This window comes from Fimicolochytrium jonesii, assembly GCF_025526975.1.
Source record: "Fimicolochytrium jonesii strain JEL569 chromosome Unknown EV422scaffold_2, whole genome shotgun sequence".
NCBI lineage: Eukaryota > Fungi > Chytridiomycota > Chytridiomycetes > Spizellomycetales > Powellomycetaceae > Fimicolochytrium > Fimicolochytrium jonesii.
Genome location: NW_026515669.1, coordinates 882813 through 907210, shown reverse-complemented (window position 1 = coordinate 907210; position 24398 = coordinate 882813). Strand labels below are relative to the sequence as shown.

Below are 24398 nucleotides of genomic sequence, written 5' to 3'. Positions count from 1 at the left end.
AAATTGTTGGGGGCCCCGTTCTCATCGACTTTCGGTACGTGCTGAACTTTAAGATTAAGCCGTAGCTCTGTCGATGGCGTAGCTCAACAGGATGTCCACAAGACTTGGGTCCTTACCTCCACTCGCTCACCTGTCAACCTCCGGCTTGGACAATTTGCATAGCAATGGTCTTGCCTTAGAGTAGTCTCCCACCTGTATTTACGCCTTTGTTTGGGGGCATGTAGGTTGTGGATATTTTGGAAACATCACGCATCTAGTGGCATGATGTAGTGTAGGTAGGCTTACCTTTGCTTTATCTTCGCGGGCCTTCGAAGCGATTAGGTATCAGTAATACCTGCATCGATGTGTGATGAACAACGAGGATTTCATTTTTGGACGTCACATGCTGTCACGATCCAAAGACGAGCCTGCCGGGACGGACTTCCGAACCTGTCCCTGTATGTCTGTATGTCAGGGGTACAATTTATTCTGACTGCAAAAAATTCCACCAATGCCTCGCCCCCTTCATCAAGTCGCTCTGAACGTGGGGGTTTACAGTAAGGCCTGACGTGGTAGATTATATTGTTCCTCCTTCGGAAGAATGTGTATGTGCATTCTACTAAGGAGCCCTGCTGAGCTGTTCCTTCCGGGCTCATTGTAACGGGCAAACAACCGAGTGCGTGGTTGTGAGCTGAGAGCGGCAGGACATCTAACGCCTCTCAACCATCCCTTGCTTTCATCCTGCACCAATAGAAGCAACTCCGCTTCGCCAAAAAAAAGCGGCGAATGCACCGGCCAGACATTTTCGATCGAACGATTGTCCCGAATAAGCACCTCGTCACAAATGCACGACGTTCGAGTATAGAGAGAAAGCACCAATGACGTTAATTCGCCTGTCGAAATGCCCGAAAGCTGATTACATAAGCCATCAAGTTCCAACTCCGCCATCAGAGGGCCAAGGAAGAGTTGATATAAAGTTGACAGCTCGAACGAAGCATACTTCACTTTTGCGCATCCCGCGCCTCAATGAATGCTACCCTCGAGCCCCGAACCAGTGCAAGCTTTTGAAATGAGTGTATGAGAGGGCGCATATAAAACGGGAGGCTCGTCCCATCCCCCCCTCACTGTTTCTGGTTCCCTAACACATTTTGGCTCACGGTGACTTATCGTTGATCGAAAAGTTCACTTGAAATCTGTTCATACCTAGTATTCAGAATCTAAGTAGCCGCAAATTCGCATCGCTGGTAGCATCATGAAGTTCTTTTCTCTGCTTGTAGCCGTCTGCACTGGTGAGTTCTGAAATGCAGAGTACACGGAGCTTCAAGGCTGAGGTCTCATCTGTCTATACTCCTGTGCATGTGCAGTTCAATCGGTGTTGGCCGCCCCTGCCTTGACGCCCCGTCAGGCTACTTGCCCCGACTGCGACCCCGCTTCGGGCTTGAACCGATGTGATGCGACTACAACCTGCATCTCTCCCGGTGTCAGGAGCCTTGGCGAGAAAGGCTTCTGTGCCTGCAGAGATGGATTCAAGGTATGTGGGCGACGACCAAACATTATATGCTCCATCTGTCCACATCCTCACACATCGTGAATATGATGTAGGCTAGTGCTCGCAACGGCAACACTGCCACCCACTGGCGAGTCAGCCGTGGCAGCAGCCGTGTGTACGTATCACCCGGCACTGTTTGCAACACTGTCTGTAGCTCGAGGCGCTGTTGTACGTATCCCACTCTTTACGACGGTCACTCTTTATCATCTTCAACATAGCTGATCGACTTCCTGCTGGCCTTTAGCTGAGGTCCATGTCAACACACTCAATGTGTGTAAGAGGGAGGCATCCACCTCCAGCTCTAGCACGCCAGTGGCCTCGTGAGTCAAAGTTGCGCCACCTTTCTTGAGTGTCTTCAAATGAACCAACTCATTGTACTCCACTTCTTTCGCTTAGCTCCACGTCTCCTGCCGCACCCACGGCTGCACCAGCTGGCGGAGTCGCTGCTACCACAAACGCGTAAGTTGCGTGAAGCTTATCCTTGTTTTGATTTAGCATGTGCCTTATTCGCGTGCCCGTTATGTGGGGTTTTTGACAGTGCTGTACTGGAAACGCAATCCATTGCTGCCGCTGCGTCTTCGGCTGCTGCTGCTGCATTGTCCACTGCAGATGCTGAAGTGTCGTCCGCAATTGCTGCTGCTCTCACCGAGATTGCCGCAGCCGCTTCTACCGAGATTGCAGCTGCTGAATCTACAGCGGCCGCACAGTACACCGAGGTAGTCGCGAGCGCGGCTGCCATTTACACCGAGGCCGTTTCCACCGCAGCTGCCATGTGAGTCTCATGTATCTGGACGCAGCTTTGCTGATACTATATGCACAGACGCTGAAATCATTGTTTGTCACCAGTGAAGCGAGCGCTCTTGCGGCAGCCACCAGCGATGTTGCTGCGGCCGCCACTCAAGTTGCTGCCATCGAATCATCCGCCGCCGCTGCCTACACCGAAGCAGTCTCCAGTGCTGCTGCAGCGTAAGTCAGACGCAAAGGCGCTGCTAGCACTTCATTCAACTCACACATCTTCCATAAATAGTGCTTCAAGCATCGCGGCCGCCGCGGTTACCGACGAAGCTGCGGTCGCTTCCACTGCGGCTGCTGCATTCACTGAGGCAGTCTCCGCTGCCGCTGCCATGTACGTGACTCTGCATCGCTGTCTGACCGCTTCTTTCTACCAGGTGTCGCAGTCAACTTAAGTAAACACTTTCACTACCAGTGAATCGAGCGCCTTTGCTGAGGCAACCAGCATCGTTGCCGCTGCTGAAACTCAGGCTGCTGCTATCGAGTCGTCCGCCGCTGCTGAATTCACTGAGGTCGCCTCCAGCGCGGCAGCTGCTTTCACTGAAGCTATTTCTGACGCGGCTCAGGTGTAAGTTATCGTCGCTCGTTCGACGGAAGTATGTATGCATTCGTAGTTAACCGAACATTTCCCTCACAAGTGCTTCGAGCATCATTGCCGCGGCTTCAACGGCTGCCGCCGAAGAGCCTGTGTTTACTATCCCCGTAGAGCCTTTCACCAGCGAGCCCACCGCTTCCGCCGAAGTGCCTGTCTTCACCCTCCCGCTCTTCACCGCTGAAAATACGGCCGCTGCCGAGGAGACATCCGCCCCCGAAGTGCCGTCTCAACCCGGTGCCACCACGCTTACCTTCATTGAGCCCGCTGCAACCAATGGCGTTTATATTCCTGAGATTTCTGCAACCATCCCGGTCGATCAGGACACCACGATCGTCTTTTACAACACTGTCACCGCCACCGACGGCGCTCCACCCGCTGTGGAGACGACTCTCGTCATCGTGGATGCTCCTTCTACCTCGACCGCCGGAGAACAGGGTTCACCTGCTGTAGGCACATCTATCGTTCAGATCCCTGGTGCCATCACCTTGACGCTCCTCGAACCTGCACCCGCAACCACCGCTGCTGCCGGCGGCGACGAACCTGCTGCCTCCGCTACAGTCATCGTCATCGTTGAGCCTGCACCTACTACCACTGAAGAGGTCGCTTCTGAAGACACTACTGCACCTGCCGCCTTCCCGATCGCCACCATCGGACCTATTCCCGCGACTCTCTCAGCTCCTGCATCTGAAGAGACCACAGTGGTGAACGAGGAAGTACCAGCTCAGACAACCGAGGTGATTCCGGCTCCTGGGACGACCACCGAGATCATCGTCAACCCCGTCTTTGCTTCCACCACCGAAGGCTCCTCTCCTGAAGAAACGGAGCCTGTGGCTGTCGCAACTACCGTTGTCGTTATCGAGCAACCTGAGCCTACGACCGCTGCTGCCGAGGAAGGAACCACTCTTCAGATCATTCCCACGGACGCGGTTCTTACAAACGGAGCGGAAATTCCTTTGACTGCAACGTAGTAAGTCCATCTTGCCGAAAACCGGTCACATTATGACTCTTCTTGACAAACGCATTTCTGTCCCCTTAGTCTTCCCCCCGCTGCCGAAGCGACCAGCATCCCTGAAGCTGAGGTTACCACCGAAGCTGTAATCATTAACCCCGTTCCGCAGACCACCATCGTTCGCCCCGGTCCCGCTACCGTTGGCTCCGTTGCGGTACCCGGGGAGACATCCGAGGCGGCTTCCGCTGGAGAGACCACTGCGGCCGCTGCTCCCGAAACCACCACCGAGGCCGTCGTAGTTGAGCCAGCACAAAGCACCAATGCCGTCGAGGCCACTAGTGAGGCTCCAGCTGAACCTGCCGCATCCTCGGTTATCATTGGAAGCTCCACGTTCGCTTTGACCAAGCCTGCAACTATCCAAGCCACCTCGACCGTCGTCGCCACGCGCCCTGCGGCGACCACTGAGGCTACTGCTCCGCAGGGTACATCCAAGCCCGCCACGTCTAAGCCCGCTACATCGAAGCCCGCCACGGCCAAGCCCGCTACATCCAAGCCCGCAACGTCGACTCGCGCGGTCACTCCCGCCAGCAGAACCTCTTCGCCTCTCGTGAGCCCCACCCCTCTCGCCCTCCAATGCCCCACCTGCCAACCCGACGGCAACGTTGCTGCCTGTGATGACACGGCTGCTTGCGTGCGTGTGAACAAGAAGAACGTGTGCGCTTGCCCCTACGGATACAAGGCGAGCCAGAAAAACTCCGACTTGGCCAGCCAGTGGCGTAATACTGTTGCCGACTCGATCGTTCTGGTCGCTCCGGGAGTCTCTTGTGAGACTCGCTGCTCTGGTTCGGGCAAGAACAGGTGCAAGGAAGTCGCTGTCAAGAAGTGCGTCTAAGGAAAACATATCGTGACTTGGAAAGGATTGTATGAAGTTGACGGATTATGGAGAGCATGTTCTTGTTTTTGTTTTGATTTTTTCTTCGCCACAAGTGTGGTTGACGATATTCAGTTCGATTTTGAAATAAAGTTTGAAAGTGTGTGACCGTAAGCCATTCAGATCATGCTACTGCGATGGAGTTTCTATGGACTATAATGCTTCCATGACCCCTATTATCATGGCACGCTCCCGCTGAGCGTATGCATCTGACGATTCCGTTGCATCAGCAGCGGACTCAGTAGAGGACGGCTCTGCCGGTTTCGGTGATGACGACTCTCCCACGTTGTTGGCATATTCTGTTGACAGAGGAAGACTGATGAGTAAGTGTGAGCACAGCCGACAACAAGTGACAGCGACGCACCTTTGAGTACGCTCTTTATTGTTTCGATGGATTGCCCAGCGCCTTCCAGACGCGATGTTACCTTTTTCCGCACCTGCAATCGAATGGATTCAGCACATGGAGGCGTGTGGTTTGAACTGGTAGAGAAGTGGTTAGACACATACCTCGCCGGAAGCATCTTCGAAACAAACAAAAGCAATAACGAAGTCCAACAGCTGAAGTGTAAAGAAGCCGGCCGTCAACTTGTCTAGGAAATCCTCTTCCTTCGCCGCCTCCAATTCATCTTCGTCCAGGTCCTCATCCTCGCGGGATCGTTGCCTCTCCGCAATGGTGGCATCGGCCGCCGCAACTCTGGCGTAGTATTGCAAATGCATATCCATGAGCCGATCAACTTTCTCAATATCCGATCCCACAAACTTGAGGATAAAGCGTTCACGCAGATCGAGTTGTGTCAAGTTCTTCAATAGCGACGCCATGATGGTCACCAAGTATTCGTCTTCTTCCGTTTCCGAGAAGGCTTTGTAGGTCTTCTTGTACTGCTTGACACCTTTGCGCATTAACGCTGGGAATAACGTCCGCAGTCCGAAAATCTCAACGAAATGGGCGCAACACTTCGCTCCATCGGCCCCAAGCATGGCATGAGACAAAACTTTGAAAGCACGCATGCGTGCCAGTTTCTTCTCTTTGACCATCAACAGCATCAGCTCCATTCCCTCGCCTTCGAGGAAATGCTCCTTCCCTTCGGGTTCGGCCAGCACCGCGCATAATGCGTCGAATACATTCTCCAGGAGTTCTATCTCGTCCGGATCTTTTGGGTCCTTTCTTTTGTAAGCAGAAAGAACTTGCAAAAGAACGTCTACGCCGCCTAATTCTCCCAGCTTCAAGCGGTTGGCTCGTGATCTTTGTAAAAGAATGGCCAAAAGTTCGGTGGCATACTGCCGGTTGGAGTCGAATACTTTCGTGCGGATTCGCTGAAGAATGTAATTCAGCAACGTTGTCTCGGCAACGACCTTTTCTGACAAGGCGGGGTCCACGGCGATGAAGTTCTCGATCACGGACAACGTGTTGAAAACGCCTTGCTTATCTTCCGTTTGCTCTTCATTTAAACGCTGTAGGTTGTGTACCAGCAGCGATAAGGCATCATTATCAATGAGACCTTTGACCAACACTTTCATCCCCTCCTCAGCTTCTTCTGACGCTTCTGCAACGAGATCTTCATCTGTCAACTCGTTTAAAAGCTCCACCGCTGCAATCGAGATGTCCGTGTTCTCGTGCGATAGCAAGCTCAAAACCGTAGCGTGGGTTCCAAGGTCGACTAGAGTTGAGTAGATTTCCGGGGATGCACTAGCGGCTTGCATGTTTTTCAGTTCCTCGTCAAGATCTGCTTCGGATTCTATGAACCTGATTGGACCGATCAATGAAGTGAACAAGGAGAGAATCAAGGTTTAGCCAAAACACACTTAATCGGGTCATTTGCATATTTCATTCGGAACTCCTGGTTCTTGTTTACGATCTTCTCGAGCTTCAGTACCATTCGCTTCAGTTGCGGCACATCAATCGTTTCCGGAAGCTTCGGGTTCAGACGAATGTCAGCACTTCCCGAAACGCTAGCTCATAAGGACAGGAAGCGAAAGTCACCTCTTCACCGGCGTCGACTATATCCCAGATCTTCTTCTGTTCAGCGTCCAGCCCTTCGCCATAGAACCTCACGTCTTCGTCGTCCTCAGGCGCGGCGCCATTTTCGGGGCCGGTAGACGGTGTGTTGAGTTTCCCCGGTCCCCAACCCGCCCGGTAGTCCTCCTCATCATTATCGGGTTTGAACTTTTTGAGTGAGGACACGTCTGGGGTTGACGGCAGCTTGCGCTTCTTCGTGAAGTTTGTAGGCGGTGCCGGGACCTAGTTCCCATCCAAAAAAAGCGGAAGTCAGCAAACCGTTTCACTCATGGCAACATGGTTAGCCCTTAGTCAACCTTGAAAATGGAGTCTACGTTCATATTGCGTGGATGATCGCAATGAAGATAACTACTCCTATAAGCAGTCTATACTACAGCGTATATATCGTGGCTCTGCAGGATCTGTCAGGACTTCGCATCCGACCTTCCAAAACCTGGTCAACTTGATTGGAAGCGCGTTTGTCGCATTATGCAGCAGGGTGATTCCAGGTTGGAATAGCACTGGTCTGGAATAACACCCGTGTGCTATTACACTCTAGATCTAGTACATACCTTCCCCCCTCCCTCGCTCACAATGTCCCTCGTCCCGCTAGACTACGGCTCCTCATCCGACTCAGACGCAGACTCGGAACCAAACAATATCCCCACTCCTGAGTTACCACAACAACAACAGCAACCATCCTCGTCCAAACCACCACCAGCCTCCCTCTTCGCAAACCTCCCTCCTCCATCCTCACGCCAAACGAACGCACTTCCACCACAACCATCCAAAAACCTATTCGCAGCTCTCCCGCCGCCCCGCTCAGCGTCCTCCTCCTCCACCACCAACCCACCAAAACGACCAAACGCCGACTCTGCAGACCGCGACGCGAAACGAGGGAAGAGGGTGAAGATTTATGTTGACCTGCCTCGTGTTGGGGATGACGAGGATGAGGATGACGACACGAAGGGAGGGAAGGGAGTGGGAGAGGGAAAGCCCGCGTCGTCAGCTGTATCAGATCTCTTCAGTAGATTACCGCCGCCAAAGAAGAGTGCCGGAGGAGGTGATGTTGGGATTCCACCCGAAACAGGGGCGGCGTCAGCGTCAGCGTCAGGAGTACCACGCACGGCTCCCCTCGCATCAACACCCATGGTACCATATACCCTTTCGAAGAAGAATAAGAGCAAGCCCATGGGTGCAACTGGTGGAAGTGGGACGATAAACAAACCGCTGCCTCCAAGCAACGATCCAGTCGATGACGAGGATGAAATCGGCGCGGACGAGTTCTTCACACTATGTACGTAACATTCTCCCCTCCAATCCCCTCGCTGACCCTCAAACTCACTCACACATCCCTCCGAACAGCAAACCCAACACCAACCTACACAGAAGACGAACCAACGGCATCCGCATCAGCAGACTACACATACACCACCCCCTCCGCATCCGCCCAATACGCCTACTCCGCCTCCGCTCAATATGCTTACACCCCGGAAGTATACGGGGTAGAATCCTACCCGCCAGAAACATACCCCTCCGGCCCCCACCCATTCCCAAACCTCCCCTCCAACCTCCCCCACGACGCCCTCCGCGCCCTCTCAACCCCCTCCACCTCCTCCCACGAAATCAACATCACAGAAATAACCCAATCCTCCCTCATCGACACCCACTGGACCCCCGACACCTCCAAACGGTCCTCCACAGCAGTTGGTCACGGAGGTGGTGTGAGTAAGGCGGGGAAACGCAAACATACCATCATGGCCCTCGCGGTGGATGCAAGGGCGAGGCAGGATGCGCTTGCGGAGGCGGCGGCGCAGAAAAGGGTTACAAAGGCGGCTACGAGGGCAAAGTATGGGTTTTAGGGTGGTGGGTAGGATGGGGATGGGATGTGGGATGTTTTGCAAGTCTTTTAGGGGGAGCCCTTTGTCATATACGCTTTTGTTTTTGTGGGATGTACAGTAACACTTGGGATGGAATGTACAGCTGTACGAATGGCAGATGAGTCCATGGGGTCCGTTTCCCTGTCTTGTTCCGTTCGCCGCCCCCCTACCCGTGAATCTGTTAGTAGATTCTTTACACTTTTTCTTTCCCACTAACGACACATCGCAACAGCCGGCAGCAGCACACTTACTCCCCCTAGCACGACATCCCAAGCCCAGATGTCCCTTCTCTCTCCCGTCCAGCTCCACCTACGACGTCGTTTGCTCACCCCACGAATTCGGACCAACCTTCTCACATCACCCCCACCCTCGCTCCCTCTAACGTCATCACACGCTGATACTCCAAGTGAGCGTGCCGGACAGCCCAGCCCAATAGAGGGTTTCCATTAGCCCTCTTTTCGGCCCAAGAAGCCTGTTTTGGCAGAAATTCTTATTGTGGGCAAACATTTGCTGCCACCCGCAATCTGGTGCGCAATAATCACCGTCTTTTCATGTTACCAGTTACTAATTGTTTTACTAATTGTTTTACCAGTCCGGTACTTACTTGTAAGTGCCTCGGAATCACGCTTGCGTGTGTGAAGACTGGAGAGGCACGAGTAGGGCAGCCAGTCGGCCACCCTACCGTTCCTGTCGTCCTTGGACCTCAGGTAATATTCCCTGCGATCCGTAGGGAACCTGGATCGGAGGCCGCCCGATTCCCGACCGGACCCGATGGACGTGGTCCGGTATCGTCGTCTGGGTGGGTCTACGATCCCACGAGCCGTCACCGGGTCCCACGGGTACCTATGACACCGATCCCACGCGGGGACAGGTCGCCGACCGGTGGGTAGGCGCAGCACGTACCGGCCCCGGACCTCCATACCACGGGGACACCATAGGCGTCACCATTGGTCGGGGTGACCATGGCGTGGGACCCGGCGGCTAGCCGGGACCGGGCGGCCGGATATCACTGCCGGCGAGGACCCAGTTATACTCGGAGAATAGATACCCGAGGTATCTGCCTATGGACGACCGGCTCCAATTGCCGGCACCACGGTACATCCAGCATCCACCTACGTGGTACCAAGCCGTGGATTCCCGCGGGCCGATAGTCGATTAGGGTACCGGATGAAGATCCACGCGGGGAGGTGGATCCCACGACTTCCTCCGGGATACTAGTCGTGGAGGAACCGACTCAGCGTCGAACGTACACACCCAATCACTAGAATTACCCTGTCGCTGATGGTTTCAAACATGGCTTCGCCGAATCTACTGGTACATATATATATAGAAATGATATCAAAAGCGAACGCATTGAGTCAGATCAAAACGCTCGGCAGAAGGGATAAGCATCACCCGGTGTAGACGCTAGCATTCTCAGGACTTCTCTTTGATCCACGGGTAAAGATCGGTAGTTATACGTGTGGTGGGATCCAAGCGTGGATTCACAGCCTCGACGTTCTTCGTCTTGATTACAACCGGCATCCTATCCGTGACAACCTGCAAAGGTTGCGTTCGCTGCACCATGGGTCGGGCGCCAATCTGTCCGGCATCTGCTCGTAATTGAGACTCGATGGCTAACCCGTCGTTGTTAGGATTGTCGCGTCTGAGCGAGCCGTTTAGCCGTCCCTCAACCGATGAATCCTCCCTGACCCGGATTGCTGCACCTCTGTTGGCGTCCTCGCCTATCGGCAACTTGCCATTATTGAAATGGTTACCGAACTCCACCTTGTTCGCCAACGGTTTTGTGAGTCCATCGGTGAACCCGTCCCTATCTAGCCCTTGGGGGATGGGAGCCGAAGGATTGCCCAGGTAGTCTTCCACATCCAGATCTGGACCTTTGTTGTTCTCGATCTCCCCCGTAGACACTGGTAGAACATTTCTCCCCTTAGCTGCTCCGTAATGATCACCGACTACGCTTGGCTTGCCCCGCAAGGCACAAGCACCTGTGGACCCCGCATGGACTTCTTCTGCACGGAGTTCTTGCCAAAGTCGGCTGTCAATCTTTGCATCAGTTCCAGAGAATGTTGATTCCAGAAACTTCGGTACACAGGTAGCTAGCCGCTTTGATGGTAGGAGGAACATTGCAGCTAATGTATGTAAACTAACGACTATTCGAATGCCGGTCTAAAGCAGGTCTGGAACATCTTTGCAGTGAACTGCGGTATGTGTCGGGCTACTTCGTTTGGATGCTGATGGCGATCTTGCCCGTTCCCGTTGACTTGCAACGCACCTTCAGCGCCGCAACGTCGACCGTACACTGAGCTGCCACAGCCCCGGTGGAAGTGACCGTAGCGCTAGCCGAGAGATTAGGAACGTGAATGAGGGTTTCGCTTGTTGCTTGTTTCTGTGTCCATTGAACGGAGATCGTAGTTCCACTGATGGTGAAAAGAATGGGGATCCCAGTCACAGCCTGCAAATAGGGACGTGGAACGAAATTCCGGCGGGTCTTGTTCAACGCAAACACGCTAAAGTCCTCGACATTCCACCCGTCCTTGTTAACCGCATCCCACAAAGGTTCGAATTGCCATTGCATTGCGCTAGCAAAATTGGCGTCAAGACCGTCGTAAAACGCTCGGATGTAGTTGGCGCTGGCTTCCGGAGCCCCAAATTCGCCCACCAGCATGGGCACGCCCCCGGCGGCGACGACGGAGCTTGAATTTGAGACGGCGATGGTGGGACCCCATTTCGCGGCCTCTTGCTGATAGCGCTTGACGGTTGGGCCCGGCTGAACGCCTAGCCAAATCCCCGCTGTGGCAGTGGGATCATCTGGACACGGAGAGGATCAGTTTAGGATGTTATATTGCGCAAGGAGATAAACAGCATGCGAGATACTCACAGAAATGTGGCGCATAGACAATGTTGGTCAAATCGCGAAGCCCGTCTCCATTCAACTTCGACCCGGTCAATCCACTAGCTGTCAATCCCGCTGGCTCGAGGAACAGCAACGTTGTCGGATGTATCGCGCGGACAACGGCCGCGGCATCACGATAGAAGGGTACAAACTGCGGAATTTCGTCACCGGTGGGCTCGTTGATGAGGTCGAAGCCAATAACTCCCGGACGGTGCGCGGTTGCGGTTGCGACTCGCTTCAACATGGCCAGGAATGCGCTCCTTGCGCCATACTTGTTCTTCCAGAACGAATCCCTGTGTGAGAGATCCGCGTTCAGCCTCATTTCTTGCGGGCCCTCGTTACCGAGCCCAACATTCCTTCCTTGGCATACCATGCACTGTGGAAGTTCCCGTCCAAGTATTGTGCTGAGCCCCATGATGAGCAAGATTTGTCGTTCTTCGGCTGCTTTTTGGTGATATCCGGGCCGTTCGTCCATTCTGGGAAACCATCTCCGCAGCCTCCGTTTATCCAACGTGAATATCTGTTGAAAAGAAAGAGACGCGCCGTCAATCGACCTTTTGAGTGTCCATCCTTTGCGCACCATTCACTTTGGGATGGTCACTCACGAGTCTTGATGTAGATCGACGATAGTAGCGATCCCGCGCTTGTACAGCTCGTCAATCAAGCTCAAGTAGTCTGTTGACGGGTTTGTCCATCCGCTCTCAATTGTGCGTCTTCTAATGGACTAATGAAAACTTGCAGTTCGCTCACATTGCATGTATCCATCGTCTATTTTTCCTGGACCTCCTCCTTCATAGGCCTCCCAAGTGAAAAGCAATCGTACGGCATTGACGCCCCATTTTGGGAGCGGATCCAGTTGGGAAGGATCTGTAATCGAGCGGAAAGGAGGAATTTTGGCTCGGCCTGTGCAAGTGAGAAGCAAAGTTCAGCGACTCTGGTACGGACCATTCGGAAACCCAATTGACAAAGTTCATCATACCTGCAACATTGAACCCTCTCAAGATGACGACACGATTCTCTGCATCCACGAAATCCCTTCCTTCAGCACGCAAAGGGGGTGTGAATGCAAGCGGAATGCCAGCAGCGACAGCTGGCGTTGGCGCAGCCTGCACAGCGTGTTGCACGGCTAAAACTGCTATGGCAATAGCCAGGCCGAGGATGTTAGAAATCCCTCGCATCCTTGGAGTCGACGAAATCTGCAGAATCAGGAATCTGGTGCGATTGCAGGTCTATGCGGCGGCATGCTCCTCGATGGATGGGGGAAAGCATCCCGAGGTTCTTTAATAAACATTTCCCCTACGGTCGAAACAGTATAGAGTCCTCGACAGTTCAACTGATCCCGACAACACCCCCAGGCCTGCACAATTTTGGCAATTCGCCCAAGGTTGCCACAAAGCCTCGGTAAGCGCGTCTCCAGGCGGGAAACCCGTAATTTGTGCGCGAGGACCTTGGGGTCAATTGAGCTGCCGAGAACTTCACCGTGTAGGTTGTGGTAGCTCTACATCGATGTCTATTTTCACCTCGCTTCTATGATAAGTTCTCACCGCACTCCGGTGTGTATACTCCGGTGTGGAGTACTATGGATACATGGACCTGGCACACATTCGACGGCTCCTGGGTCTTGGGACCTGACTCATCCGCGGTACGCAAATGCCGCACAACAGCTTGCATGCGGTGTGATGTACCACTAATTACGTACCGACAAACCTTCAAGGGCAGGACAGTCAGCATGTGGCAAATTGGCAGTCATTAAGATTCATGACTCAATTTATTACACAGAAATGAATAGCAGTGGGCGCAGAGTGAGTGCCGTTGGTTTCCGACCCTTAAGCCACGCTGTCGCTTTCCTGTTAGAGTTACGTGAGCTGTCAATTTGAGCCGAATGACGAAAAATTCACCTGCATGTGGCGTCCCAAATTGCAGTTGTGCTCAGATCAACATACTGTACAAAATGTCATTCAGCTGGAACGATATCGACGAGCGGCAGCGCGCTCGCAATGAAAAGGACCGCGAACTGAAGGATTACTTACGAGCCCAGCAGCAGGAGCAAAAAGAAAGGTGTAAGCAGAGATCCGTTGTTGCTCTTGATCCGGATATACAATGACTGACCATGGTGCATCGCATACTAGAAAGGTTCGCCAGAAACAAAATGATATCGATAGCTTCCATAAAGCCTACGGATTTGGAGTCCGACAGAATCCTCAATCAAATGGGCCAGAACAGCCGGCGCTGGCGCCGCGAGCTGAACCTGACTCTGAGCGGGAGCAGCACAGCAAACATACCATTCCTCCGAAGTCACCTCTTCCGCCCATCTCTACGCACCCGCCAGATTTTTCGTCCGCATACGCATCAAGGGCTGAAGGCTCTCCCAGAACGACTTCGCTGGTGCTCAAAACAAATGACGAAATAGGGCAGCTGCAGAACGAGCGCCGCCTGCGCATGTCGTTAGAGTCGGACCTGCAAGCTGGAAAGAGTGTCATTGCAAGCCTCAGCGCAAAAGTTGATGCGTTCGCCAACCTCTTGTCGGCTGCACAGGGCGCAGCACACAACGCCGGGCGGATAGCAGCGGATGCTGACCGTCGTGCACGAGACGTTGAGGCCGCAGTTGCGAGCAAGCTGGAGCACATCATGACGTCGTCCGTCCGCGGACTTGTGGATCAATATTCAAGCCAGCATGACAGGCAGGACACGATATTGCGACATGAGGAGTCGGATAGATACCGTGCGGTAATGGAGCAGATGGCGCGTTTGCGCTATCAGGTTGAAGCGCTCCAGGTTCAGACAACTGAACAGGGTCAGAATTTACGATTCCGGGCATTGGATCTGCATCAGGAATCCCAGATAGGGATAGATGCCATGCGCTTAGCGAAAGCCCACGACGCGGCCATCGACGAGGTTCATAATGTAGTAAATGCTCGGATGAACTCCGTAGAGCAAAAGATGATCGCTGCTGCTCAAGATCTGGAAAGGCGGATTGAGAACGAGGCACGGCTTCGGGATCAGGCAGCCAGTGCCATGTTTAGCGAGATGCGAAAGCTCATCTCAGAGAGCGAGTACAACTCTGCTGCTTCTCTAGAGAGTATGCGAACCAGCATCGTCCACGCGAACGAGGCCGACCGGGCGGATTGGGAGAAAGCAGTATCGCATGGAATCAGTCTGACGCGAGCCGTTGAGAAGGATGTTGCCGCGGCAGTCGGAGGGGTCACGGACCTGGGGCTACGGGTAGAAGCAGGCTTTCAGGAAAGCCGGACTGGCCAAAAGGAGATGTCGGCACAGTTTCAGTCAACTATTGCGCAAACAATTGAGCGCTTGGAGGGCATGGTGAATGCTCAAGCCTCGTACAGCCTGGCCGAGCTGGGGTATTTGAAAGCGAGGATGGCGCCTCTGGAGGAAGCTTCGAGACTAAATCACCAGCAGATCGATGCTGCCGAGAAGGTTTTGCGGGCGGAGATAAATCAACGGCTCCACTTCTCGACTGACACGTCCAAGGCTTTCACCTCACTCCACTCTCAAATAAGCAAGCTGGATGACCAGTTGCAGAAAAAGCTGCAGGAGCAGGCTGAGGCTGCCAGTCAATCTGTGTACGATGTCAAAACACGTATACTGCAGGACGTCGAAGCACAACTGGGTAGTATAAATGCTCATTGCAGGACCGTGGATAAAGCTATCGCGCAGAATACGGAATCCGTCGGCCGACAACTTGCAAGTCTTCAAACCACTGCAGAGCAGCTGCGGGATGGTGCGGAAGTACGAGACACGGCGTTGCGGGGCGAAATGGAGCAATTGAATGCGGAGACTTTGAAGAAAGCATCGGCGGCGGCTGCGGAGGTAGCCGAGGAAATGCGGGAAAAGATTCGCGTCAAGACATTGCAGTTAGACCGCACGTTCGAGGCACTCAAGCAGGAACTTGCAGCACGTACGACACGGTCAGCGATCGAGGATGTGGTGAGCAGACAGGTCGAGAAGGGAATGTCTGCGCTGCAGTCGTCCTTCAACGAAAAATTTGCTGCCCAGGATAAAGCTCAAAGCTGTTTTGAAGCTGAGCTGAAGCAGGTCCAGGCTCACCACACAACCTCCACGGAGAATGCAAATAAGCTGCATAAACAGCTGGCTTCACTATCAGATCGAGCACGGCAGCTTGAGCAGACGCAACAAGCCGCCTCGAACAAAGCAGACTCCCTACATGTATCAATGGTGGGAATGCAGAAACGCGAGCTCGAAGTCATCAACCACCTGGCAGACCTGCAGAACAGCATCGCGGCGCTACCCACTCACAGCAGCTTGCAAGAGATGGAACGGCTGATAGCGATGCGCATGGACGCTCTGCAGTCACGCATATTGCAAAAGACGGACGACCGAATGGCTGCCCGGACGGAGGACTCACGCCGCGAATGGGATGACAACCTACGCGCGTTCTCTACTCGCATGAACACCTCCGTGTCGGGGGCGATTCACTCTTTGCAAAACGAATTTGAAGAGGAGCGGCGAAATACTCTGGTTCGCGTGACGGCGACCGCGCAGACGCTGATAGAGCCATTGATTCGAGAACGCACACGGCATGTCAACGATGCACTTGAGATGACGTTCGAGCGTCTGAGAGACGTGGAAGGCTCTGTCCGCGACAAGACTAGGGAGCTAAGCGCACGATGCGATGAGTTGAAAGCGGCGATGAACCGGCGGGAAAGGTCACAAACATCTTTAGATCCGCCACAGCTTTACCGGCAGCCGCCATCTCGTACTGTTAAAGAAGATAAGTCATCTTTGACAAAAGAGACGCACTCTGAGATAAAACAACCAGGTGGCCATTCGCAAGGCATCAGCGGACGGCCGGAAGTTGACGAGCCGATAGACGAAGTCTCAAGACGAGAGGAGAACGTGCATAGCATTCGGCAGACAGTCCACGACCATCTACCTGTGCACCCCAATCAGCAGGAGACCACCACGGAGGCCAAAGAAGCGCCGTCGCAGAATTTGAGCCACGCGACATCAGACATTCCATCGAGACGAGAAGAGAACGTGCATACCATTCGAGCGACAGTCGAAGAGCATCTGCCCATCAATTCCAACAAAGAGACGAAGGAGTCGACGCAGTACAGCGTCACTCAGGCGACGCAGGAGGAGAAACTTAAAAGGAATCATTCGCAAACTCGGCCAAACTCCGGTGATGCGGCTGGACATTGGGGAACTTCCCCGTATCATACCGTAACTGAGTCCAGCATATCCACATCAAATGTCTCGCCAGAAGCTGGAATCGCCTCCCATGTCCCTCCAATTCCTTCCGAACCGCCTGCGACCGATATGCACCCGTCCTCGACTTTGACGGCGCCTCCAACCGTCAAAGCGGTATTGGCGATAAAAGCAACCACTCGCGAACAGCATGGCCTCGCGCGCTCCTCGCACAACATAGACGCAGCCAGTAGTCGATCCAAGGATGAGGAAACCAGGGCTTCCAGACGCAAGTCGAAATAGCAGCGATATCAGAACTGTATACGAGATAGATCAGGGTATCGTAGCAACCCTTGGCCGATGGACAATAGTTCCCTGGGTAGACGCTCTTTTGTGACATACTGCACGCCAATCTATGTACAGTATGTACTGTACAGTACATCCTTCGGCTTGATGAAAAGGGGATAGCAATGACGCATTGAACCCAGGTTCAGGAAACAGCGTTGCCGTCCTGTCTCCCGTCAGTCCGCCACCAGAAGTGTCGGATTCCCGGATCCGAGCGAGATCCGTTGTAGGTCTATATGAGCTGGTCGGGGCCAGACATCATTACCTGCAGCCATTTGTCGGGGCGGCGATTCGCTGGCGCATGCCCGGATTTGGGGTAGCATGGATCGTGGGCGTGCCCCCTTTTTTGGGATTTCCTTTTTCGGCAGTGCTTCCGAGTGGGTTTCGAGAGGCTCGTGATCGATGCGTTGGGCCGGGCATTTTCTTCATAAAACAGTTTTCACGCGTACGCGTCAAATTTGCCGTGGGACGGTGAAGTTTGAACACCACAACGCCGAGTCGCGTGGATGCCGAGCAGCTGGTAAAAAAAATGCTAGCCGTCTTACCCTCGAATCTCAGTGCCGATGGTATCCTCCGTCGAACTCTTTTAACCCACGTCATTCATGAAATCAGAGTTTGCTCGACAGCTTCGAGGTCGCCAACCCGAGCCTGGAAGAAACGAGCGGAGGGTTGCCGTTTTTTGACACTATGATCTGCAAGTGTGAACTCTGGCATTCGTCCCAAACGCACCCAGACCGTCTCTATGGCGTCTGGTAGGAATCGTATGATCCAGTGTCCGTCTCGACAGTCCAAGCTGGACTCGCCCATACGAGCATGACAAAGGGTGGCACAAGGTGGGCCCAACAAAGACGCCGACGCGCTTCTATGAAATCTTGGGTGGAAGCCGAGGATGAATCCGAGTGCGTGGAAGACGCAGGATCTGCATGGGGCGCCGCCTCTGGATTCGTGGGAAGAATGGGGGGAGGCAAACCAAAGCGGCGTCTGGAGCGGCAAAGCTTCCAAGTTCTGGCTGAGCCGTTTCCAGCACCGCGGGCACATAGGCAGATCCTCTGCGTTGCACCCTGGAAACAACCCTCCTCTGCCTTGCACCACTCCTCCCTCGATATCGCTTCCGGAGTGTCCAGTGCTACGGGTAAGCCCAGAACTGTCGGTATTACTATTGTCTTCTGTTGCTGCACCGTCTTAACGTATCGCTCACTTCAATATCCCACCCCCCAACCCCGTGGTTCGCTCGCAAGCTTCTGCAAGACTCGCCGGGGTGACTCGTCCCGTCCCGTCCGCGCACGCCCGCCCTTCACCCACCCCGTCTACCGTTGAGCGTCTTGCAAGACCCAGCCCAACACCTTCGCGCAGGTTTCGCAACCAGGCCGGCAAGCGAGAATTTACCCCCCCAACGCAAAGCAAGCACAGAAGAAGACGGACGGTTCAACCACGGAACGAGCTCTTCCACTCTTAAACGCCACCGTCGTTCTCACTGTATTACGCTGACGGTGGTGTACTCAAGTAACGGTCACGCAAAGCCTGAGTTCTCCTGACGGCCATACTATCGGCATAGTGAAGGTTGCTTTTACTGTCTCGACAAACACGCTGGTTATCGAATAGTTCTCTGGTGCACCATCGTGCCCTCCAAGCAACAACTCATTTCAAGATTCTTTCCCCGTCTCGTTCGTCAAGTCCTCCGCGGAAAGAGACCCATATGCAACCACCCGTGGAGTTACCTGCGAAAGTCGAACCCTTGGAAGGCCAGCCTACGGCTGTCCCCGCCCTAACTCCAAGGCGGAAGTCAACCGAGCGGCATATGTAAGTCTTTTCTTTCCCTATTCCCCTTTGTATTGGGACGCGCTTGCCATTATTTTCTTTCACGCATACATCCGACTAACAGAGCGTCTTGTTTCTCAGAACCAATGAATTAATCATCCGACAGCAACCCAACCGGGCTCGCATGTGCGGCTTTGGGACGAAGGACTACCGGCCAGTAGATCCAGCGCCCATATTGCAACTAGTCAGAAGAGACGGGGACCATGCCGTCCTGAAGTAAGTTCGCTCTCTGTGGCTTCGTTCGTTTTCCAACGCGTTGTCATGGCTTACTCACACTGGGTGCTTTGGCGAAATCAACCTCAGTTATAAGCAAGCAACATCGCTCGTGTGCCACGCCGCGTTGTGGTCGGCCGACGGAACGGAAGAGAGGAGTGTCGTCCTGAATCCAGGATCAGTTGCGGTCGCCAAAAAGTCCGACCAGTCTCAAAATGCGGATCCCGCGAGTGCACATCCCGCACCCACGGCACCGACAGGATACGTATCCGCACTAGTTGGGAGCTTGGTTAGTCCTTGCCATGTTCTCACCGACATCGATGGAACCAGGGCATTGTTCTTCACTGTAAGTTGGAGTCTGTGTGTGTGTGGGCTTACATGACGCGTCCTCGACTGACCTTCGACTTACACTCCGATGCAGTTCCCGGATCTATCTATACGGACGTCTGGCCAATATATCCTCAAGTTCTCCCTGTATGACATGTCGAAGGATGCCTCACAGGCCATGGCATTCGCCGTGTCGGAGGTCATCTCGGTTTATCCTCCAAAGACCTTCCCAGGAATGACAGGTACGATAGAAGGGCCGTTGGCTTGCAGAGATCAACAATAGTGGTATTTGGGCTCACACTGACTTGCATGCATGGTCCCTTTCTCAGAATCATCACAATTGGCAAAGTGTCTTGCGCGTCAAGGTATCAAGCTTCACATCCGTTCCGACATGCGACGAGGCCACCACCTTGCTCCCGTCGGTCCAGGGGAGGTAAACGACCCAGACACGGAAGAGTATCTCGACGGCGACGCATAGTCTGGAACCCCAGTCGTCGGCAACCCCCACCGCCACAGCATCGCATCGTTGCCGACATTTTCCCAGTTTCAGATGCGCACAAGTTCACGGCCAGCTGGCGCCGGTACCCTCCAGAACTTCCCGCGCAATATACTCGTAGTCATCCACCCAAGCAACGTCATCGTAGTGATATCCATACTTGACACTCCCAGTCACCCAACCTGGAAGGCGCTTTTCGTCGACATGACGCGTCACGACTACTGCCATCACTATCGATCGTTCGCTTCACTGAGTATATCTGCTCAATTTCGTATCGTTGTATATTTGCATCTTGTGGTTCGTGGGATATATATATATAGGTTGTCACAAAACAGCCACCCCCGTTCTCAGCGTTCCCCTCTTTACCCATGCATCAGCGATAGTTATTCCCTCTTTTCCGTTCCCAATAAAATTGCAGAAGCTTTTTCTCATTCTCCTGTCTTTTAATCGTCTCCATTGGATAATTCATCGACCTGTTCATCGATGTCTTCCTCGTCTGTCGCGCCGAGATCTGTATGTCCGCCTGATGCGAGTATGCGGTGGAGGCGTTTGTTGCCTCGCAGCGCTGGCTCGAATTGTGGGTCGATTCTGTTGGTTTCATGTGAGAAAGCGCCTCTGAAATCTGAAGGCCATTGACGTTGTTGGGGTGCGTTACGTTACCTCAGAGCTATGTTATACTGGTCCATTGCTTCATCGAAGTTCTTTCGTGTGACATAGATTTCAGCTAAGCGATGGTGCAGCGTTGCCATTTGTATATGCCCAGAGTGTTCTTTGAGCCTGGTTTCGGAAAAAGCCGAAAGAACAGGTCGTCAGCACGCGACATCAGGCGTGGCACGCACACCAGCGAGAGGCTGCAAAACTCACATCTCAATCGCCCGCTCCCAATTCTCCTCTTCCTCCAAAGTGGTCACCAGCGCCAACACCGCCTCGGTGCATAGCGGATTGAGTCTATACGCTTCTTCAAACATTTTCTTTGCTCGCTTTTTGCTCTCCGGATCGCCTTTGGCTTTCAGTACACCTCCAACTAGTATTCGTGCTTTGGGATGCCGTGGCATACGGACGGCGGCGTCTCGCGCTGCTAAGTGGGCTTCGATTGGTGAAGCTTGTTGTAAATGGCATTCCACTTGTCCTGTTGGGAGCCAGAGCGGTGTCAAGTTCATACAATTACTGCATATCGCTATTCCAGACTGAGCCATACCTTCAAAGCTCGTTATCGTTTCATCGTAAGCTTGCGCGCGCTTATAGGCTGGTAGTGCCTCATCAAACTTTCCAGCAGCGGTCAACAGTGATGCTGAAATAGACAACATGCAGTTAGTACTGTGGGCGAACGAGGAGATATATCCCTCAGGCCTACCTTTCATCAACCACGCTTCCGCGTACGTCCGATTACATTCCAGTGCCCTATCGACGAAGCTGAGAGCCGTGTCCATATCGCCCTGCATTTCGCTGCAGCATGCCATGGCCAGCCATGACTCTGGTCTCGTAGGATTCTTCCGCGACATTGTCCTTGCATGCCTGCCAAGTCCGTCAGTACCTGGGCGAACAGAGAATGAAGGCCAACGGCAAGGTCGTGGCTGGCGACGTACTTTTTCAACTGCTCTCGATCGCCTCTCTGCTTCAGAATCAGTGCGTATCTATCCATCTGCTTGACCACGTCATGGTCACGTTTCATTATCTGCATGACGAAGCATCGTGAATAATCCACGACATGATCCACCCCCTTGCTAGTCGTACTTACTTGTTTATATTGATAGTGTGCCTTCATTGTCTCCCCACTCTTGAATAAGCAGTCTGCCATGGCCAGCATGACATCAACATTCATTGGCGCTTCATTTTGCAACCGCCCAAGTTCGAGCAATGCCTCTGAGGGTTCATCGGGTCAATGTCGAAGGGAGGCAATCTGGCTCTAACCAGTTATCACTAACCTTCGTATTGATGGCTCCGTATCGCCACATAGCACAACATGTATCGATTCAACCAGTCCCCACATGGCGATGGAGGCAAGCATTGGGCCAAGTCTTCTAGCATGTGGCCATGTCGTAATGCTCCCATCATTGCCTCGAGAGCCAGCGGTTCTTTGCTACGAGACATTTGACATCAGTACCGCGCAAGGTCGTCAGACATTCATAACATCCAGATCACAGCTGTAACTAACCGCAATAGATTTAAATATGTTTGTCTTGCCTGACTACAAAGGATCAAGAATATCAGTACGTGTGGCTAGTTGCATGGTTCCTCAAACCGCTGGCGTACTTACTCGAAGCGAAGAGTCTCCTCATACCACGACGCGAGAGTCTTGCAGGCTTTAACGGTCAGATAGGCCACCGGTACCTTTTCCATCTCATCTATCGCGTCCAAAAGCTGGCCAGTGCGCGCATGGCAATATGCTTGCTTTTCTTTCACTCCGTACACAAACTGTCTATGGGCGTCTGAGAAGTTTCTACTGTTGCACAGCGCTCGGTAACCTGTCTCGTATAGTTTCTGAACATTCCTATGCGTGAGCCCCTGTCCTGCCGTGCTGAGCTGTGCCGAACTTCCAAGCCTACTCCACATACCAACGCTCTTGGATATTCGCCGCCCTCCACGAGCGAGTCAGCCAGCAAAACTGAAGCCTGCGCCTGCACCAGGTGCCCTTCATCGTTATGCGTTTTCGATGGGGAAAGCGAGAGGAAGCTGTTGAGCTGCAGAGGGTGTGATGAGTTGACTGGTCGCTTCCATTTGGTTGAAAAGCAATACGCGAGATCATCGCCGTAAGCGCGGTGTGGAATCAGACAAGACGTACCAAAAGTTCGGCGGACGACGCTAGCCCGTTGCTGATCAAGTTTTGAGCTGTTTCTAAAACGCCTACAGGCTCCAGAATCTGGCTCATGGCTGAGCTGTAGGAAGGCGTTGATGCTGAGCTCCGACAGACAGCGTTTTCATTTAGAAAGACCTTCGTGAAATCCGTTGGGAAAAACGGAACGCGTTCTCATCTCCTTCTCACTCTTTCTCACTTTTGGGGGCTGACCCCTGGGGCTGACCACGGTCATAATATGGCCTTAACATTGTTCCTACCTGTTCCGATCCCCTTTCAACCAGCAAGTCACTCAAATATGGACTTTGGACGAGCGCTAGCTGTAAGTGGTCCTCTTGCCACTCGCGACTTGCCGTCGCTGAAGCAGAAGTTGCAAGATCGTGAGTATAGGATTGGCCGTTTGCTTTTGTTTCGTACAATTTTCCCACGCCATCTCTTTGCAACCTTGACAGTCGAACAAGAAGTGACTGCCTCCAAAAAGAAGGTCGAGGACGCACGCGATGCTGTTGGGGTGCTACAGGCGAAAATTGAGGTGCAGATGGTTCATATTCATCGGTAGGGTGGGCGTGGACTAGGTATCCGTTTCGAGCACTCGGCTTGAACGAATGCACCTCCTGCAGGCTTCGCAACTTTATGAGCAATCGGAAGCTTTCCACCGTATCCACAGATCCGTTTAGTTTGGCGCTCGAAGAGGAGTGCATCCTGTACGTTCGGCAAAGTTCGTGACCCACTCGACGGCACTCGCATTGACGAATCCGCCTGACACACAGCCGCGAATACCAGTATGCGATCACCTACGCTAGAGAGCACATCGCTGCCTTGTTGGAGCTTCGCACTGCCGTAAATGAACGTAGGCAGCCTGCGGCTCACACCACGAACATGTGTCGCCCGGGAGATGGTATGTCAACAAGTTCACATTGGTGTTTCGATCCCACTAACCGCTCCTCGCCGCACTTGTTGGTGATCCGCGGAATGTAGAGGATCTTCCACCATACCTGACTTTGACCGGCCGTGCGCTCTCCAGAGGAAGGGGCCCTGAGACCACCGACGGACATCCAGAGCAAATGAACGACGGCCAGCATGGACGGGGGGAATCGACATTTGTGTCATCATCAGAATCGGCCGAATCTAGGCATCTGCTGAGCAACTTAAACGCTGTCGAAGAACGAGAGATGAGGCTCCAGATGGAGGTTGAAAAGAAGAGAAGGTATACTTGAGGGGCAAACGCGCAATGTTTTGGGAACACCTCATCACTGATTCCTTCCTCAGGTACGAGGACGAGGTTGAACTATTCGACATGACGGCACGGCTGAACATTGAGATCTGCACCTCGACGGGGAGTTCGGGAACAAGTTCTCGAATGACTGATTGAGCAGAGATCAATCTTCTCGGGACTCGCAACTGCTGTTCTGAAGATGAATAGAGCGGCTCAGTCCCCATCAAAGTAGGAGTAGCATATAGACGCCTTTGCCTCCCCTATTAAGTATTTTGATCTTGGAAGTCTGTGGATTGGATATCTTATTCGCTGTAAATATTCCGTATGGGCATACCCTACTTGGACAAAATTGGACCTTTGTGCGAAAACATCCTATCTCATCGAACTCTATGCGAAGTCTTTAGTTGACTCTGATACTCTGCTGTTGTGAAAATATCTGGAGTTGCTGAAATTAGTTCC

General features: G+C 53.2%; 10 protein-coding genes across 10 annotated transcripts; 6 read left to right on the top strand and 4 right to left on the bottom strand.

Annotated features, from left to right (window-relative positions):
- Positions 1-757: 757 nt before the first annotated feature.
- Positions 758-4816, top strand: EV422DRAFT_514515 (uncharacterized protein). Its single transcript, XM_053069245.1, has 11 exons — positions 758-1268; positions 1344-1510; positions 1582-1696; positions 1773-1848; positions 1925-1987; positions 2067-2300; positions 2375-2494; positions 2556-2654; positions 2736-2888; positions 2959-3882; positions 3952-4816. Exons 1-11 carry the CDS (start codon positions 1232-1234, stop codon positions 4754-4756), a joined length of 2793 nt encoding a protein of 930 aa, XP_052929339.1. The 5' UTR covers positions 758-1231; the 3' UTR covers positions 4757-4816.
- Positions 4817-7560, bottom strand: EV422DRAFT_514508 (Catenin-beta-like protein). The gene is made up of 6 exons (XM_053069244.1): positions 7109-7560; positions 6777-7034; positions 6599-6708; positions 5303-6539; positions 5160-5232; positions 4817-5094 (listed from the first exon to the last, which is right to left on the bottom strand). The coding sequence occupies exons 1-6, from the start codon at positions 7130-7132 to the stop codon at positions 4949-4951; spliced, it is 1848 nt and encodes a 615-aa protein (XP_052929338.1). The 5' UTR covers positions 7133-7560; the 3' UTR covers positions 4817-4948.
- EV422DRAFT_144045 (uncharacterized protein) lies at positions 7099-8856 on the top strand. The gene is made up of 2 exons (XM_053064832.1): positions 7099-8088; positions 8157-8856. Exons 1-2 carry the CDS (start codon positions 7386-7388, stop codon positions 8651-8653), a joined length of 1200 nt encoding a protein of 399 aa, XP_052929337.1. The 5' UTR covers positions 7099-7385; the 3' UTR covers positions 8654-8856.
- Positions 8581-9085, top strand: EV422DRAFT_144313 (uncharacterized protein). The gene has a single exon (XM_053064833.1). It carries the CDS (start codon positions 8790-8792, stop codon positions 9051-9053), a length of 264 nt encoding a protein of 87 aa, XP_052929336.1. The 5' UTR covers positions 8581-8789; the 3' UTR covers positions 9054-9085.
- A 909-nt stretch (positions 9086-9994) lies between these two features.
- EV422DRAFT_143990 (uncharacterized protein) lies at positions 9995-11174 on the bottom strand. The gene has a single exon (XM_053064830.1). The coding sequence runs from the start codon at positions 10793-10795 to the stop codon at positions 10088-10090; it is 708 nt and encodes a 235-aa protein (XP_052929335.1). The 5' UTR covers positions 10796-11174; the 3' UTR covers positions 9995-10087.
- Positions 10707-12916, bottom strand: EV422DRAFT_144011 (glycoside hydrolase superfamily). The gene is made up of 6 exons (XM_053064831.1): positions 12544-12916; positions 12315-12467; positions 12170-12239; positions 11935-12084; positions 11550-11857; positions 10707-11479 (listed from the first exon to the last, which is right to left on the bottom strand). The coding sequence occupies exons 1-6, from the start codon at positions 12740-12742 to the stop codon at positions 10887-10889; spliced, it is 1473 nt and encodes a 490-aa protein (XP_052929334.1). The 5' UTR covers positions 12743-12916; the 3' UTR covers positions 10707-10886.
- A 599-nt stretch (positions 12917-13515) lies between these two features.
- EV422DRAFT_616902 (uncharacterized protein) lies at positions 13516-17464 on the top strand (the record flags this gene model as incomplete). The annotated part of the gene is made up of 2 exons (XM_053073982.1): positions 13516-13622; positions 13694-17464. 2 exons carry the CDS (start codon positions 13516-13518, stop codon positions 17031-17033), a joined length of 3447 nt encoding a protein of 1148 aa, XP_052929333.1. The 3' UTR covers positions 17034-17464.
- A 1118-nt stretch (positions 17465-18582) lies between these two features.
- On the top strand, positions 18583-19990 carry EV422DRAFT_143879 (velvet factor-domain-containing protein). Its single transcript, XM_053064829.1, has 5 exons — positions 18583-18875; positions 18975-19109; positions 19197-19452; positions 19528-19675; positions 19763-19990. Exons 1-5 carry the CDS (start codon positions 18772-18774, stop codon positions 19909-19911), a joined length of 792 nt encoding a protein of 263 aa, XP_052929332.1. The 5' UTR covers positions 18583-18771; the 3' UTR covers positions 19912-19990.
- A 242-nt stretch (positions 19991-20232) lies between these two features.
- EV422DRAFT_143875 (uncharacterized protein) lies at positions 20233-22893 on the bottom strand. Its single transcript, XM_053064828.1, has 12 exons — positions 22712-22893; positions 22485-22610; positions 22187-22410; positions 22085-22117; positions 21855-22009; positions 21668-21792; positions 21516-21604; positions 21284-21444; positions 21128-21220; positions 20794-21058; positions 20590-20706; positions 20233-20517 (listed from the first exon to the last, which is right to left on the bottom strand). The coding sequence occupies exons 1-12, from the start codon at positions 22796-22798 to the stop codon at positions 20373-20375; spliced, it is 1620 nt and encodes a 539-aa protein (XP_052929331.1). The 5' UTR covers positions 22799-22893; the 3' UTR covers positions 20233-20372.
- Positions 22877-24375, top strand: EV422DRAFT_514463 (uncharacterized protein; the record flags this gene model as incomplete). The annotated part of the gene is made up of 6 exons (XM_053069243.1): positions 22877-23103; positions 23176-23278; positions 23344-23427; positions 23494-23621; positions 23702-23930; positions 23993-24375. Coding segments are annotated over exons 1-6 (785 nt in total), but the record flags the coding sequence as incomplete, so codon positions are not given.
- Between the last annotated feature and the right edge of the window lie 23 nt (positions 24376-24398).

What these genes read in the sequence shown, in the direction of transcription:
- EV422DRAFT_514515 (XM_053069245.1), top strand. Translation starts at nt 1,232, where the DNA reads ATGAAGTTCTTTTCTCTGCTTGTAGCCGTCTGCACTG. An exon ending in GTCTCCAGTGCTGCTGCAGC is followed by an intron (nt 2,495 to 2,555) that starts GTAAGTCAGACG and finishes TTCCATAAATAG; the next exon opens with TGCTTCAAGCATCGCGGCCG. An exon ending in ATTCCTTTGACTGCAACGTA is followed by an intron (nt 3,883 to 3,951) that starts GTAAGTCCATCT and finishes CTGTCCCCTTAG; the next exon opens with TCTTCCCCCCGCTGCCGAAG.
- EV422DRAFT_514508 (XM_053069244.1), bottom strand. Translation starts at nt 7,132, where the DNA reads ATGAACGTAGACTCCATTTTCAAG. An exon ending in TATGCAAATGACCCGATTAA is followed by an intron (nt 6,540 to 6,598) that starts GTGTGTTTTGGC and finishes CGGTCCAATCAG; the next exon opens with GTTCATAGAATCCGAAGCAG. An exon ending in AATAAAGAGCGTACTCAAAG is followed by an intron (nt 5,095 to 5,159) that starts GTGCGTCGCTGT and finishes CTCTGTCAACAG; the next exon opens with AATATGCCAACAACGTGGGA.
- EV422DRAFT_144045 (XM_053064832.1), top strand. Translation starts at nt 7,386, where the DNA reads ATGTCCCTCGTCCCGCTAGACTACGGCTCCTCATCCGACTCAGACGCA. An exon ending in GGACGAGTTCTTCACACTAT is followed by an intron (nt 8,089 to 8,156) that starts GTACGTAACATT and finishes CCCTCCGAACAG; the next exon opens with CAAACCCAACACCAACCTAC.
- EV422DRAFT_144313 (XM_053064833.1), top strand. Translation starts at nt 8,790, where the DNA reads ATGAGTCCATGGGGTCCGTTTCCCTGTCTTGTTCCGTTCGCCGCCCCC.
- EV422DRAFT_143990 (XM_053064830.1), bottom strand. Translation starts at nt 10,795, where the DNA reads ATGTTCCTCCTACCATCAAAGCGGCTAGCTACCTGTGTACCGAAGTTT.
- EV422DRAFT_144011 (XM_053064831.1), bottom strand. Translation starts at nt 12,742, where the DNA reads ATGCGAGGGATTTCTAACATCCTCGGCCTGGCTATTGCCATAGCAGTT. An exon ending in GTCGATCTACATCAAGACTC is followed by an intron (nt 12,085 to 12,169) that starts GTGAGTGACCAT and finishes TCTTTTCAACAG; the next exon opens with ATATTCACGTTGGATAAACG. An exon ending in GGGAACTTCCACAGTGCATG is followed by an intron (nt 11,858 to 11,934) that starts GTATGCCAAGGA and finishes TCTCTCACACAG; the next exon opens with GGATTCGTTCTGGAAGAACA.
- EV422DRAFT_143879 (XM_053064829.1), top strand. Translation starts at nt 18,772, where the DNA reads ATGCAACCACCCGTGGAGTTACCTGCGAAAGTCGAACCCTTGGAAGGC. An exon ending in CCAGGGCATTGTTCTTCACT is followed by an intron (nt 19,453 to 19,527) that starts GTAAGTTGGAGT and finishes ACTCCGATGCAG; the next exon opens with TTCCCGGATCTATCTATACG. An exon ending in GACCTTCCCAGGAATGACAG is followed by an intron (nt 19,676 to 19,762) that starts GTACGATAGAAG and finishes TCCCTTTCTCAG; the next exon opens with AATCATCACAATTGGCAAAG.
- EV422DRAFT_143875 (XM_053064828.1), bottom strand. Translation starts at nt 22,798, where the DNA reads ATGAGCCAGATTCTGGAGCCTGTAGGCGTTTTAGAAACAGCTCAAAAC. An exon ending in ACATATTTAAATCTATTGCG is followed by an intron (nt 22,010 to 22,084) that starts GTTAGTTACAGC and finishes AATGTCTCGTAG; the next exon opens with CAAAGAACCGCTGGCTCTCG. An exon ending in GGAAGCGTGGTTGATGAAAG is followed by an intron (nt 21,221 to 21,283) that starts GTAGGCCTGAGG and finishes TGTCTATTTCAG; the next exon opens with CATCACTGTTGACCGCTGCT.